At 47.2% G+C, this 15104-nt stretch overlaps 1 protein-coding gene across 4 annotated transcripts in view; it reads right to left on the reverse strand.

Annotated features, from left to right (window-relative positions):
* CDCA8 (cell division cycle associated 8) overlaps positions 1-15104 on the reverse strand; it is a 151883-nt gene that overhangs the window by 133853 nt on the left and 2926 nt on the right. For all 4 annotated transcript variants that reach the window (XM_063954341.1, XM_063954343.1, XM_063954342.1 and 1 more), the window contains exons 2-3: positions 13709-13819; positions 12810-12938 (exon numbers count right to left, since the gene is read on the reverse strand). In XM_063954341.1, coding sequence (XP_063810411.1) covers positions 12810-12938; positions 13709-13805 — 226 coding nt within the window. In that variant the 5' untranslated portion in view covers positions 13806-13819. The remainder of the gene's footprint in view (positions 1-12809; positions 12939-13708; positions 13820-15104) is intronic.

Below are 15104 nucleotides of genomic sequence, written 5' to 3' on the forward strand. Positions count from 1 at the left end.
CATCCCAACTGTGAAGTATGGTGGAGAGGGTATCATGGTTTGGGGCTGCTTTGCCGCCTCAGGGCCTGGACACATTGCAATCATCGGCGGAAAAATGAATTCCCAAGTTTATCAAGATATTTTGCAGGAGAACTTAAAGCTATCTGTCCACCAATTGAAGCTCAACAGAAGATGGGTGATGCAACAGGACAATGACCCAAAGCACAGTAGTAGATCAACAACAGAATGGCTTCAACAGAAGAAAATACGGCTTCTGGAGTGGCCCAGTCAGAGTTCTGACCTCAACCCGATTGAGATGCTGTGGCATGACCTCAAGAGAGCGATTCACACCAGACAATCCAGGAATATTGCTGAACTGAAACAGTTTTGTAAAGAGGAATGGTCCAAAAATCCCCCTGACCGTTGTGCAGGTCTGATATGCAACTACAGGAAATGTTTGGTTGAGGTTACTGCTGCCAAAGGAGGGTCAACCAGTTATTAAATCCAAGGGTTCACATACTTTGTCCACCATGCACTGTGAATGTTTACATGGAGTGTTCAATAAAAACATGAGAACATATAATTGTTTGTGTGGTATTAGTTTCAGCAGACTGTTTGTCTATTGTTGTGACTTAGATGAAGACCAGAACACATTTTATGACCAATTTATGCACAAATCCAGGAAATTCCAAAAGGTTCACATACTTTTTCTTGCAACTGTACCCCCAAGCTTATTAAAAAAGCAAGGGTTCTACACAGGTGTGGCTTAGGCATTACATTTCTCATAGCAGAAATGTAGCTCCTGGGTTACACGCCCGGCTCTATTCATTTGCTCTGGTGTGAAACCATGACTACAGTATTTCTGCTCGCACCCTCAACAAAATTTGTGTTAGTTACTTGGGGCTAGTAGTGGTGCTACTGCATGCGGCAACAGTACTGCACCAGGCACTTAACCCAAGAGATGCAGTTGATTGCAACTAAGCACCAGGCATTAGTAACAGTAAGGTGCATCTCATAGGTTAAGTACCGGGTGTCATGCAGTCAACTGAATAGCTCTGGGCACTTATTGCTGGGAGGTAGCTCCCAGCAATGAGACTTGAATCCCCCCAATGAGTGCTATGGTGCATACATACTGTACTGGACATTGATGGTGGCCCATGATCCGCATATGGGGGATTTAGGGTTATGCTGCGGGGTTGGGTTTAGGCTACAGGAAGGGGCAGGAGGGAGAGTTTAAGTTTAGGGAGGGTTAGGCTGCGTGAAGGGGAGGGTTAGGGACCAGGTAAGGTAAGTGTACCCATTCCGGTGGACTAAAGCGAGGATACATACAGTTTGTCGACAAACAAAATGTTGACAGGCAGTATGTGAGCATTGGAAGGCAGGGTTCACATACTTTGTGAACATTGGAAGGCAGGCAAGTATGTAACGATACCTAAAGCATTTCAAGCACACTTGCAGTACAAACTGGTAAAAGTTGTAGTGCCAGCATGCATGAAATGCTTAAGCAGCTTTTGACTCGTCAACATTCCGTCACCTGCCTTACAGGGTCCTCATATGCTTCTCAACAACTAAACTGCATACCACCTAATAACCATTTAACTGACAATATATTTATCAAATATTACTCTAAAATTTACAATTTTTTATGTTATACTTAAAAGCATTTTTTTTAAATGAAGTCAAATTTCTGTAGCGGGGTACACTGGTATTCCACAGGGAATAACATTGGGGTGTAGAGTTGGATCTTGATCCGAGGCACCAACAGGCTAAAGCTTTGACTGTTCCCAGGATGCATTGCACCGCCTCCTCTATAACCCCGTCTCCGGGCACTAGAGCTCAGTTTGTAAGTTGGTGCCGGCAGAACAGGCAGCTAACAGGTGGTGCTGCGCTAGGCAGCCCTGAAAAGAGCTTTTTTAGAAGACTTCAAGGGACACAGCACTGTTTATCACCTCCCCCAGGAGCACTGCATACTCCTGCGGCCTGGTTCCTGGGTATTTGTAGCAGAGGCGCACCGAACTTCAGGCAAACACTGCTGATGCTCTCCAGGATCGCGTGGCTGCACATCAGGGAGGAGGCAAGAGGATCCCCCAGGTGGGACTCGCCGGTAAATCGCGGTCTGGTCGCAGGAGACGGACCGCGCCGCTGGCATGGACACTGTACTGCACAGGGACCCCACTATATCCACCAGGGCAGGGAGCACAGGTCGATTTACTAAAATCCGTTTACAACAGGCTCCATAGTACCCGGTGGTGAAGTCCAGTAGAGGGGAAAAGGCGCTGACCTGTAGCCCATCCCCGAGCTCCGGGCGCCATCTACTGCTGGTGTTCCAGCCCTGGAGCTGTATCTCTCTCTCCCTGACAGAGATTTTGGCATCATACTTTACTACTAGCTGGGCTGATCTCCGGGACTGACGGGCTAAGGCTCCTTTGTAAAGCCGCTTGTCTCATCAGCACTGTGCTTTTACAGGACACTTAACTAACACTGTCTAAAAATAAGATTTTACTTACCGATAAATCTATTTCTCATAGTCCGTAGTGGATGCTGGGGACTCCGTCAGGACCATGGGGATTAGCGGCTCCGCAGGAGACAGGGCACAAAAGCAAGCTTTTAGGATCACATGGTGTGTACTGGCTCCTCCCCCTATGACCCTCCTCCAAGCCTCAGTTAGGTACTGTGCCCGGACGAGCGTACACAATAAGGAAGGATCTTGAATCCCGGGTAAGACTCATACCAGCCACACCAATCACACCGTACAACTTGTGATTTGAACCCAGTTAACAGTATGATAACAATGAAGTAGCCTCTAAAAAAGATGGCTCACAACAATAATAACCCGATTTTTTTGTAACAATAACTATGTACAAGTAATGCAGACAATCCGCACTTGGGATGGGCGCCCAGCATCCACTACGGACTATGAGAAATAGATTTATCGGTAAGTAAAATCTTATTTTCTCTAACGTCCTAGTGGATGCTGGGGACTCCGTCAGGACCATGGGGATTATACCAAAGCTCCCAAACGGGCGGGAGAGTGCGGATGACTCTGCAGCACCGAATGAGAGAACTCCAGGTCCTCCTCAGCCAGGGTATCAAATTTGTAGAATTTAGCAAACGTGTTTGCCCCTGACCAAGTAGCTGCTCGGCAAAGTTGTAAAGCCGAGACCCCTCGGGCAGCCGCCCAAGATGAGCCCACCTTCCTTGTGGAATGGGCATTTACAGATTTTGGCTGTGGCAGGCCTGCCACAGAATGTGCAAGCTGAATTGTACTACAAATCCAACGAGCAATAGTCTGCTTAGAAGCAGGAGCACCCAGCTTTTTGGGTGCCTACAATATAAACAGCAAGTCAGACTTTCTGACTCCAGCCGTCCTGGAATTATATATATATATATATATATATATATATATTTATTTTCAGGGCCCTGACAACGTCTAGCAACTTGGAGTCCTCCAAGTCCCTAGTAGCCGCAGGCACCACAATAGGTTGTTTCAGGTGAAACGCTGACACCACCTTAGGAAGAAACTGGGGACGAGTCCGCAGTTCTGCCCTGTCCGAATGGAAAATCAAATATGGGCTTTTGTAAGACAAAGCCGCCAATTTTGACAATCGCCTGGCCGAGGCCAGGGCCAACAGCATGGTCACTTTCCATGTGAGATATTTCAAATCCACAGATTTGAGTGGTTCAAACCAATATGATTTGAGGAATCCCAACACTACGTTGAGATCCCACGGTGCCACTGGAGGCACACAAGGGCTGTATATGCAATACTCCCTTGACAAACGTCTGGACTTCAGGAACTGAAGCCAATTCTTTCTGGAAGAAAATCTGTAGGGCCGAAACTTGAACCTTAATGGACCCCAATTTGAGGCTCATAGACACTCCTGTTTGCAGGAAGTGCAGAAATCGACCTAGTTGAAATTTTTTCGTGGGGCCTTCCTGGCCTCACCCACGCAACATATTTTTACCACATGTGGTGATAACGTTGTGCGGTCACCTCCTTCCTGGCTTTGACCAGGGTAGGTATGACCTCTTCCGGAATGCCTTTTCCCTTAGGATCCGGCGTTCAAACCGCCATGCCGTCAAACGCAGTCGCGGTAAGTCTTGGAACAGACAAGGTCCCTGGTGGAGCAGGTCCTTTCTTAAAGGCCGATGCCACGGTTCCTCTTGGAACAGACATGGTACTTGCTGAAAGCAAATCCCTTCTTAGCTCCCGAGGCCATTAGTCCTCTGTGAGCATCTCTTGAAGTTCCGGTTACCAAGTCCCTCTTGGCCAATCCGGAGCCACGAGTATAGTTCTTACTCCTCTATGTCTTATAATTCTCAATACCTTGGTTATGAGAAGCAGAGAAGGGAACACATACACCGACTGTTACACCCACGGTGTTACCAGGACGTCCACAGCTATCGCCTGAAGGTCTCGTGACCTGGCGCAATACCTGTCCCATTTTTTTGTTCGGGCGGGACGCCATCATGTCCACCTTTGGTCTTTCCCAACGGTTCACAATCATGCGGAAAACTTCCCGATGAAGTTCCCACTCTCCCGGGTGGAGGTCGTGCCTGCTGAGGAAGTCTGCTTCCCAGTCGTCCACTCCCGGAATGAACACTGCTGACAGTGCTATCACATGATTTTCCGCCTAGCGAAAAATCCTTGCAGTTTTGCCACTGCCCTCCTGCTTCTTGTGCCGCCCTTTCTGTTTACGTGGGCGACTGCCGTGATGTTATCCCACTGGATCAATACCGGCTGACCTTGAAGCAGAGGTCTTGCTAAGCTTAGAGCATTATAAATTTGCTCTTAGCTCCAGTATATTTATGTGGAGAGAATTCTCCAGACTTGATCACACTCCTTGTGTGACTGCTCCCCAGCCTCTCAGGCTGGCCTCCGTGGTCACGAGCATCCAATCCTGAATGCCGAATCTGCGGCCCTCTAGAAGATGAGCACTCTGTAATCACCACAGGAGAGACACCCTTGTCCTTGGATATAGGGTTATCCGCTGATGCATCTGAAGATGCGATCCGGACCATTTGTCCAGCAGATCCCACTGAAGAGTTCTTGCGTGAAATCTGCCGAATGGAAGCGCTTCGTAATAAGCCACCATTTTTACCAGGACTCTTGTGCAATGATGCACTGACACTTTTCCTGGTTTTAGGAGGATCCCGATTAGCTCGGATAACTCCCTGGCTTTCTCCTCTGGGAGAAACACCTTTTTCTGGACTGTGTCCAGAATCATCCCTAGGACCAGCAGACGTGTCGTCGGAACAACTGCGGTTTTGGAATATTTAGAATCCACCCGTGCTGTCGTAGAACTACTTGAGATAGTGCTACTCCGACCTCCAACTGTTCTCTGGACCTTGTTCTTATCAGGAGGTCGTCCATTTTCTTTGAAGACGAATCCTCCTTTCGGTCATTACCTTGGTAAGGACCCGGGGTGCCTTGGACAATCCAACGGCATCGTCTTGAAACTGATAGTGACAGTTCTGTACCACGAACCTGAGGTACCCTTGGTGAGAAAAGGCAAATTTTGGGACATGGAGGTAAGCATCCCTGATGTCCCGGGACACCATATAGTCCCCTTGTTCTTTGCTATCACTGCTCTGAGTGACTCCATCTGGATTTGAACCCTTGTAAGTGTTCAAATTTTTCAGATTTAGAATAGGTCTCACCTAGCCTTCAGTACCACCATATAGTGTGGAGTAATACCCCTTTCCTTGTTGTCGGAGGGGTAAATTTATTATCACCTGCTGGGAATACAGCTTGTGAATTGTTTTCAATACTGCCTCCCTGTCGGAGGGAGACATTGGTACAGCAGACTACAGGAACCTGCGAGGGGGGAAACCTCTCGACATTCCAATCTGTACCCCTTGGATACTACTTGTAGGATCCAGGGGTCCTGTACGGTCCCAGCGTCATGCTGAGAACTTGGTAGAAGCGGTGGAGGGCTTCTGTTCCTGGGAATGGGCTGCCTGCTGCAGTCTTCTTCCCTTTCCTCTATCCCTGGGCAGATATGACTCTTATAGGGACGAAAGGACTGAGGCTGAAAAGACGGTGTCTTTTTCTGCAGAGATGTGACTTAGGGTAAAAAACGGTGGATTTTCCAGCAGTTGCCCTGGCCACCAGGTCCCATGGACCGACCCCAAATAACTCCTCCCCTTTATACGGCAATACATCTTTGTGCCGTTTGGAATCTGCATCACCTGACCACTGTCGTGTCCATAAACATCTTCTTGCAGATATGGACATCGCATTTACTCTTGATGCCAGAGTGCAAATATCCCTCTGCGCATCTCGCATATATAGAAATGCATCCTTTAAATGCTCTATAGTCAATAAAATACTGTCCCTGTCAAAGGTATCAATATTTTTAGTCAGGGAATCCGACCAAGCCACCTCAGCTCTGCACATCCAGGCTGAGGCGATCGCTGGTCGCAGTATAACACCAGCATGTGTGTGTATACTTTTTAGGATATTTTTCAGCCTCCTATCAGCTGGCTCCTTAAGTACGGCCCTATCCGTAGATGGTACCGCCACTTGTTCTGATAAGCGTGTGAGCGCCTTATCCACCCTGAGGGGTGTTTCCCACCGCGCCTTAACTTCTGGCGGGAAAGGGTATACCGCCAATAATTTTCTATCGGGGGAAACCCACGCATCATCACACACTTCATTTAATTTATCTGATTCAGGAAAAACTACCGGTAGTTTTTTCACCTCACACATAATACCCTTTTTTGTGGTACTTGGAGTATCAGAAATATGTAACACCTCCTTCATTGCCCTTAACGTGTGGCCCTAAAAGAAAATACGTTTGTTTCTTCACCGTCGACACTGAAATCAGTGTCCGTGTCTGGGTCTGTGTCGACCGACTGAGGTAAATGGGCATTTTACAGCCCCTGACGGTGTTTGAGACGCCTGGACAGATACTAATTTGTTCGCCGGCCCTCTCATGTCGTCAACCGGCTTGCAGCGTGTTGACATTGTCACGTAATTTCCATAAATAAGCCATCCATTCCGGTGTCGACTCCCTAGAGAGTGACATCACCATTACAGGCAATTTGCTCCGCCTCCTCACCAATATTTTCCTCATACATGTCGACACACACGTACCGACATACAGCACACACATAGGGAATGCTCTGATAGAGGACAGGACCCACTAGCCCTTTGGGGAGACAGAGGGAGAGTTTGCCAGCACACACCAAAACGCTATAATTATCCAGGGACAACCTTTATATAAGTGTTCCTCCCTTATAGCATTTTAATATATATACATATCGCCAAATCAGTGCCCCCCCTCTCTGTTTTAACCCTGTTTCTGTAGTGCAGTGCAGGGGAGAGCATGGGAGCCTTCCCACCAGCCTTTCTGTGAGGGAAAATGGCGCTGTGTGCTGAGGAGAATAGGCCCCGCCCCCTTTTCGGCGGGCTTCTTCTCCGGAGTTTTAGATATCTGGCAGGCGTTAAATACATCCATATAGCCTCAAGGGCTATATGTGATGTATTTTTCGCCATACAGGTATTATACATTGCTGCCCAGGGCGCCCCCCCCCAGCGCCCTGCACCCTCCGTGACTGCTGTGTGAAGTGTGCTGACAACAATGGCGCACAGCTGCAGTGCTGTGCGCTACCTGATGAAGACTGAGAGTCTTCTGCCGCCTGGTTCCGGACCTCTTCATCTTCAGCGTCTGCAAGGGGGGTCGGCGGCGCGGCTCCGGGACGAACCCCAGGGCGAGCCCTGTGTTCCGACTCCCTCTGGAGCTATGTCCAGTAGCCTAAGAATCCAATCCATCCTGCACGCAGGTGAGTTGAAAATCTCTCCCCTAAGTCCCTCGATGCAGTGAGCCTGTTGCCAGCAGGACTCACTGAAAATAAAGAACCTAAAAACTTTTTCTAAGTAACTCTTTAAGAGAGCCACCTAGATTGCACCCTTCTCGGCCGGGCACAAAAACCTAACTGAGGCTTGGAGGAGGGTCATAGGGGGAGGAGCCAGTACACACCATGTGATCCTAAAAGCTTGCTTTTGTGCCCTGTCTCCTGCGGAGCCGCTAATCCCCATGGTCCTGACGGAGTCCCCAGCATCCACTAGGACGTTAGAGAAATGACATGTAGAATACTTAAGAACAAGTGTACTGCTAGCTGAATATTTGGTACAAGTATTTTGTGATATACATCCAGTATCTACTGTGCATTGTTATATCTATACTCATACATAGTTGACTTGTAAATTACATGAGCGCAGTTTTATTGTTTATATGTAATAACTTCTGCATTGTACCTGTGACCGAGTGTGCCTGCAGCTGCTGTGTGGGATTTCATTCTCCTAAATCACATATTGCTATCACTATATTCTGACCGTAGGGCAGGCATTCCCAACCACGGTCCTCAAGGCACACTAACAGTGCAGGTTTTAGTGATATCCAGGCTTCAGCACAGTGACATAATTAGTAGCTCAGTTATTTTGATTTAACTATCTGTGCTGCAGCCTGGATATCACTAAGACCTGCACTGTTGGTGTGCCTTGAGGACCGTGGTTGGGAATGCCTGCCCTAGGGGCTAAAGTGTTACAAAGAATATACGATTGGGTATTTTTATTGTGCGTTTCAGTAACCTTATATCGCTTAAATCCTCTGTTTTGTGTCCTGTGTTTACGGTCACATAACATAGGGGTTTTTTGCAAATAGTGTGTGTCTGGCTATATTCTACCGTTACGCCCTACGGCTACATTTCCTATAATGTCTGCTAGACAGGGTGGGAAATCCAGACGCTTCTGTACCCTGCAGTACTGGCACCATGGATTTAGCTGAGGGGGAAGTTTTAGCTGCTGGTTCAGGAGCTGAGTGCCATACACCCAGTCTACCTGCGGTACCTATCGCCAATCACGACCCACCTTGGGCAGCGTTCTCAAGTATGCAGAGTACAGTTGTGACATGTTTTGCGCCCCCTGTGGGACCTCCTGTGCCATTGCAGCCACATATTGTCCCTGTAGTTAATCCGCCCTGGGCGGATACTCTGTCTACCCAGTTACAATTAAATCAAACCTTGGTTAGATAAAAGTCTACCCCACGCACTTCTAAAGCCAAGGGGGTCATCTAAACGGCCATTTATTCCTCACAACACACTAATATTTTGGATAATTATTCTGATGAGGATGGGGAATATACTGATCCGTCAGACACTGATACAGTTGCTTCTGATGAGGAATCTACAACCCAGGTTGATGTTCCTGCCTGGGAGGCTATTAAGTTATTTCTTCAAATAGATGATGACGTTGAGCCTACTACTGTGTCTAAGAAACCTGACAAGTCCAAACGTCAGAAGGTTGCTAAGGTAGTCTTACCACATTCTGACCACTTAATTGACATACGTCAGGATTCCTGGTCATCGCCAGGAAAGAAAATTTTCCCTGTCTAAAAAGATGCTAGCTCGTTATCCTATCACTGCGGAGTTGAGCAACAAGTGGGAAACTCCGCCGCCGGTGGACTCTGTCGCCCGTCTTGTGGTGCCATCTACTCTGCCTGCCACCTTACTGAAGGAACCGACAGATATGTGGAGGGATGCCTGAAGTCTATTTACTCCCTCACTGGCGCTTGTACATAGACCCACTATGGCAGCATTCTGGGCTGCGAAAGGTATTGAGGCATGGGTTCAGGCAATTGAGAATTAGCTGCCTCAAGATTTTTCTGACACTGCCAGACAATATGTCGTATATTACCAGAGCCTCCCACTATATTCAGGAGGTGGCCTCTGATGCAGGTGTAATGGCGGCCAAGGCATCTACTACGTCCATCCCGGCTCGTCGAATTATGTGGTTGAGGTCCTGGAAGATGGACCTGGATTCCAAAAAGACCTTGGAGGTGCTCCCTTTAAAAAGGGAGACCTCCCATTTGGGGAGGATCTGAACAAGATCGTAGCAGACTTGGCTACTGCCAAGACTGCGTGTCTCCCGAATACTAATCCTACTGCTCCGAAGACTAAGATTACCACCTTTCATTCCTTTCGACCTCCAGGAAAAGCAAAGGGTCAGGCGTATCCGCAACAGGCTCGCACTTCCAAAACCACTAAACCTAAACAACCCTGGGCCGCCCGTCAGCCTGCTTCCAAACAAGACAAGCCTGCTGCATGACGGTGCGGGCCTCCATCTGGGGGACCCCAGGGTGGGAGGCCGACTTCTGTAGTTCGCACAGACATGGTTAGAGACCACTTCGGACGCCTGGGTGCGAGGAGTCTCTCATGGGTACGCAATCTTTCAAGGGACGGCCCCCTCGCCAGTTTTGCACAACGGTTATCCCTGCGGATCCGTTAAGAGCGCGAGCTCTACACTTGGTTGTACAATCCCTCCTGGATACAGGAGTAGTAGTGCAGGTACCTCTGTCTCAGAGAGGCAGGGGATACTATTCCACCCTGTTTCTAGTTGCGAAGCCGAATGGGTCCTTCCGGCCTATACTCAACCTCAAATCATTGAACAAATTTGTGAGTGTCCAAATTCTGTATGGAAACTCTGCACTCTGTATTACTGGTCATGGAACCTGAAGACTATATGGTATCCCTGGACATACAAGATGCTTACCTACACATACCTATTGCCATGTCGTATCAGCAATATCTGCAGTTTGCTATTGTCAACCTACATTATCAATTCCAGGCACTGCCTTTTGGATAGGCCACGGCCCCGCGGATCTTCACCAAGGTCATGGCCGTGATGACGGCTCTTCTCCGCCATCAGGAAAACAGGATCCTGCCCTATGTGGACGATTTGCTGATCCTGGCAAACTCCCAAGAGGTTCTCCTCAGTCATCTGGAACTGACGGTCCAATTCCTACAAGCCCACGGGTAGCTCATCAATTGGAAAAAGTCCTCTCTGTTCCTGGCTCGGAGCATGGTGCACCTGGGGTCACTACTGAACACACACAACCAACAACTGTTTGTATCTCCAGAGAAAGTCCTGAAACTTCAGAACAGGATCAGATACTTCCTCTATCGCCCAAGAGTGTCCTCTACTTCCTCAACACCGAGACCTCCTCGTTCAGGGCCCTTGTGTATATCTGGACTTGGCCAGATTGGCTTTGACGGCGTGGCTTCTGAAGCTTCACTCCTGAGGGCCAAGGGATTTTCTAAAGCAGTTATTGAAACTATGCTGAAAGTCTGTAAACCGGCTTCTGCACGGATTTATCATAGGGTCTGGAATTCTTACTTCCCCTGGTGTGCTGGTAAGAATAATGATGCATATACTTTCAAAACTTCCAGACTTTTGGCTTTTCTGCAACAGGGCCTGGACTTAGGCCTTCGTCTGGCCTCCCTCAAGGTTCATATTTCTGCCTTGTTGGTGTGGTTTCAGAGAAAAATTGCGTCTCTGCCTGACGTTCATACTTTCACTCAGGGTGTTTTACGGATTCAACCTCCCTATGTCCCTCCGGTGGCTCCATGGGATCTGTCTGTTTTGAATGCCCTACAAGAGTCTCCATTTGAACCTCTTCAGTCTGTGGACCTTAAACATTTTACGCTTAAGGTGCTGTTTCTGCTAGGAGGGCGTCGGATTTAGGTGCTTTGTCCTGTCGTCCACCCTTTCTGATTTTTCACTGTTTTCACTCAGGAGGCCAGATACCCTTTTTGTTTCTCACAGACGTGGCTGGACTGTGAATAAGCAAACCTTGGCCAGATGGATTAGAATGGTGATTGCACAAGCCTACGCGCAGGCTGGACTCTCAGCTCCTGCTGCTAGCAAAGCCCATTCTACCCAGTCTGTTGGATCTTCTTGGGCGGCCCATCCGCTGAACAATTGTACAAGGTGGCTACGTGGTCCTCTGACGCACTTCGCTTCTTTAGGTTTGTATGGCATTAGCCGCTAGTCCCTTCTCCTGTCGTAAGAATGTAGTTCCATGTGACTAACATTTACCGTCTCTTTTGCCTGCTACTGCATTGGACTGGTTAACGAAACTGAGCTCCAGTGCCTGGAGGCGGGGTTATAGAGGAGGCGGTGCAATGCATCCTGGGAAGTCAAAGCTTCGGATCAAGAACCAACTCAAGATCCACCCTCGGATCAAGATCCAACTCTACACCACGATGTTATTCCCTGTGGAATCCAGTGTACCTCGCAGAAAGAGATTTAACTATGGTAAGTCTACCATAAATCTCATTTAAAAAATAAAATAAAAGCCACAACACACTTTGCTGTTTATAAACCCCAATTGTAAAATGACCTCCCCAATTGGCAATAGACTCCTCCAGTGGCAATAGATCCTATTACCATTTTCTAAAGCCCCCCTTAGTAGTAAGAGACCCATTTTATAGCATCCCCCAACGCATCTGACCTCTGCCAAATTGAGCTCAGAAGGAACAAAGACCAACTTTCTCGTACCAATGTCATTCACACAGCATTCTGGGGCACAATTGCAGCAGTGATATCGTCTGTCAGGTACTGTTGCATCACTGCCTGTGGTGGCCAAGGAGTCAGAGGAAATCCAATGCAGAAGAGATAAGCTTTTGAAAAGCTGGGAGACGCAGCAGGACTGCATGGTAGCATAGGATGCAAGTGTCAGCTAAAGCTCAAATGGCTGCATTTCCATCCCATGCGACCACACCAATTAAGGGACTTTATACTGACCTATTTAAAAAAAAATTGTAACCTTTACCTGTACATACTTACATTTTTAAGCTTACATAAAGCTGATGCAATTACAAGTTAACCTATTAAGGGTCTACTGTAAGGTAATAAGTAATTTTATAAGAAAGGGAAAGAAAAGAAAAAAAAAAGAAAAAAAAAAGACAGAATGGGACAAATGTTAATGCCTGGTTTCTTATATGCATTATGTAAAGGAACGCAAGAAAGAAAAAAAAAATCTTACCAAAAAAATCAATCCAGCACATTTCTCGGATAGCCACTGGTAGCTTGATAAGTTCAATATTATACAAGCTATCAACATCTTTCAGGCTGCTCACAACATTGGCTTTTAATTCTTCTACTATTGTCTTGACTGAAAGAAAAAGACAGCTTCTTTAACATCGCTAGGATGCACGGGTCACTGCAAATCACAAATTATGCTAATGAGTCGGAGACCTAATCTGAGTGAGGTAGTCAGTTTTATTCTAACACAAAAAGAACCATATACAGTCCGCGAAAATGTCATACAGTACATCTTCATGCCACTTTCAATCTTGCAAAAGCCCACAAGTTCTTTGCACTAGTGCTCTTTCCCCATACTGCAGTTGCTGTACTTGAAGACAGTGTAGTTAGCTGCAGTTTCAACAAAGACAGTGTTCTGCATGCCTGCATGAGGCTTGTATAATACAGTTCAAGGAATGAACATGCAGGTAGACCGTCACATCATAGAATAACTTTCAGCTAACTGAAAACTTTAGAACAATCGCAGTGTGTGAAAATCACAGACAAATCATATTTTCACAGCATGGCGAGGGCTTGGTGGGTGGAATATGATATTCACACTTTGTAAATGTGACCATAGCATCCTCCTGAAACTATATATATTTTATTGATACTTATAATTCAAGGTGGACAATTCTTCTTGGTTAAAACCGTAGGCATTGGGCCTGGCTAAGTGTAAAAACTCATGACACTTGGACATACATTTATTTTTGGTAAATAAATAACGAAAACCATATATCCAGTTAAACGCAAGAGAATTCTTATATATTTTCCTTACTGCCTCACACAAAATAATGACTGCCTCAGTACATTATGAAAGCTTACACGGAATGTTTTGTATGGTCAGAAACACAACTTTACCTTGACTGTCAAAGTCCTTGATGAAAGAGGCGAGCTTTTCATTTTTCACAGTACGGTTTTTCTGTGCACGGGTGGTTCTTTTCTTTCCGGGTGCCATGATATTGGAGATTCCTGAGAATTTCATTTAATTTATCTGAATTAGTTTGATTGTAAGTCATAGCATTCTATTTAAGTCATTTTCTCTTTTTTGCCTATATTTTCAATCTGCTCACAGATCAGGATGTTATATAACTGGGGATGTAGTTATGTGACCGATGGTCATAATAACTCCCCCTGCATCCCGAACACACAAAATACCGACAGTCAGCATACAGACTAGAAGGGACTATTCCCACTCGTAGGTGTCCATGACGCCCAGAGAGTGGGAGTGTATAGGTTACCGTATAGTGGGTGGAGGGCATGTAGTTACAGACAACATATAAACACATCCAAGGGCAGACTGTTATCTACCAAGCTTAAACTGTGGCTCACAGCTCTTAATTACTGTACTTTATACACGGCCAGACTCAACTCTCATTCTCTGCTTCTCATGGAATAAGAGCTGGGGCACTAGGAGAAACTTACCTGGTCTGAAACTTCACTGTATCTTAAGGTGGGTACTCGTACTATATACTGGCTGATCTTACGAGCCGTAACAGATTGCAACAACCATTATAGTGTGTACCCATTGTTTTAAAGAATTGGATGATTGTCGATTCTTCCCATCTGATTTGCTGAACATCTGATGGGACAAAGTGGTGTTGTTACCAGGCCCGGCGACAGGGGTGGTCAAAGGGGAAACCCGTACCGGGCCCCAGCATTGTGAGGGGCCCCAAGGTTCTGGGCAGTAAGAATGGCTGCGGGCTGTTACAGTGCGGCTGATAGTATTGGTGCATAAGTAGTGGATTTACCGGCCCTGCGGCTCTTTGATTAATACATTTTTACTTCCTGGCCCGGCAAACAGTCAGCGATTGGATTCCGGACAGCTGCCGGGTGCCACTCTGTCTGTCTCCTCCTCTTGCTCACCGCTCTGTTTTGTGCAGCGCTGCCTGTGCCTGCGTGTGATGTGTGACACATCACACGCAGGCACAGGCAGCGCTGCACAAAACAGAGCGGAGAGCAAGAGGAGGAGACAGACAGAGTGGCGGCTACACGCTCAGCCTCAGAGAGAGGAGCCGACTAGAATGATGAAGGCGTGCAGGCTGCAGCCAGTGACCTGAAGAATAGAAGATGAGCTGCTCCCGCGGAGGGGAAGTGGGGTAGGTTGTTGTTGCAGCAACTGAGGTTCTGGATGGTGGTAGCAGCAGCAGAAGGCCCAATACAGCTTCCAGCAGCTCTCCCATCTGTCCTGCTCCCTAACTACAGCAGTACAGTAGCCTGTACTTGCCAGTAACTCCTATTCTAATACAAAGCTAGT

This window comes from Pseudophryne corroboree, chromosome 2 (genome assembly GCF_028390025.1).
Source record: "Pseudophryne corroboree isolate aPseCor3 chromosome 2, aPseCor3.hap2, whole genome shotgun sequence".
Classification (NCBI taxonomy): Eukaryota; Metazoa; Chordata; class Amphibia; order Anura; family Myobatrachidae; genus Pseudophryne; species Pseudophryne corroboree.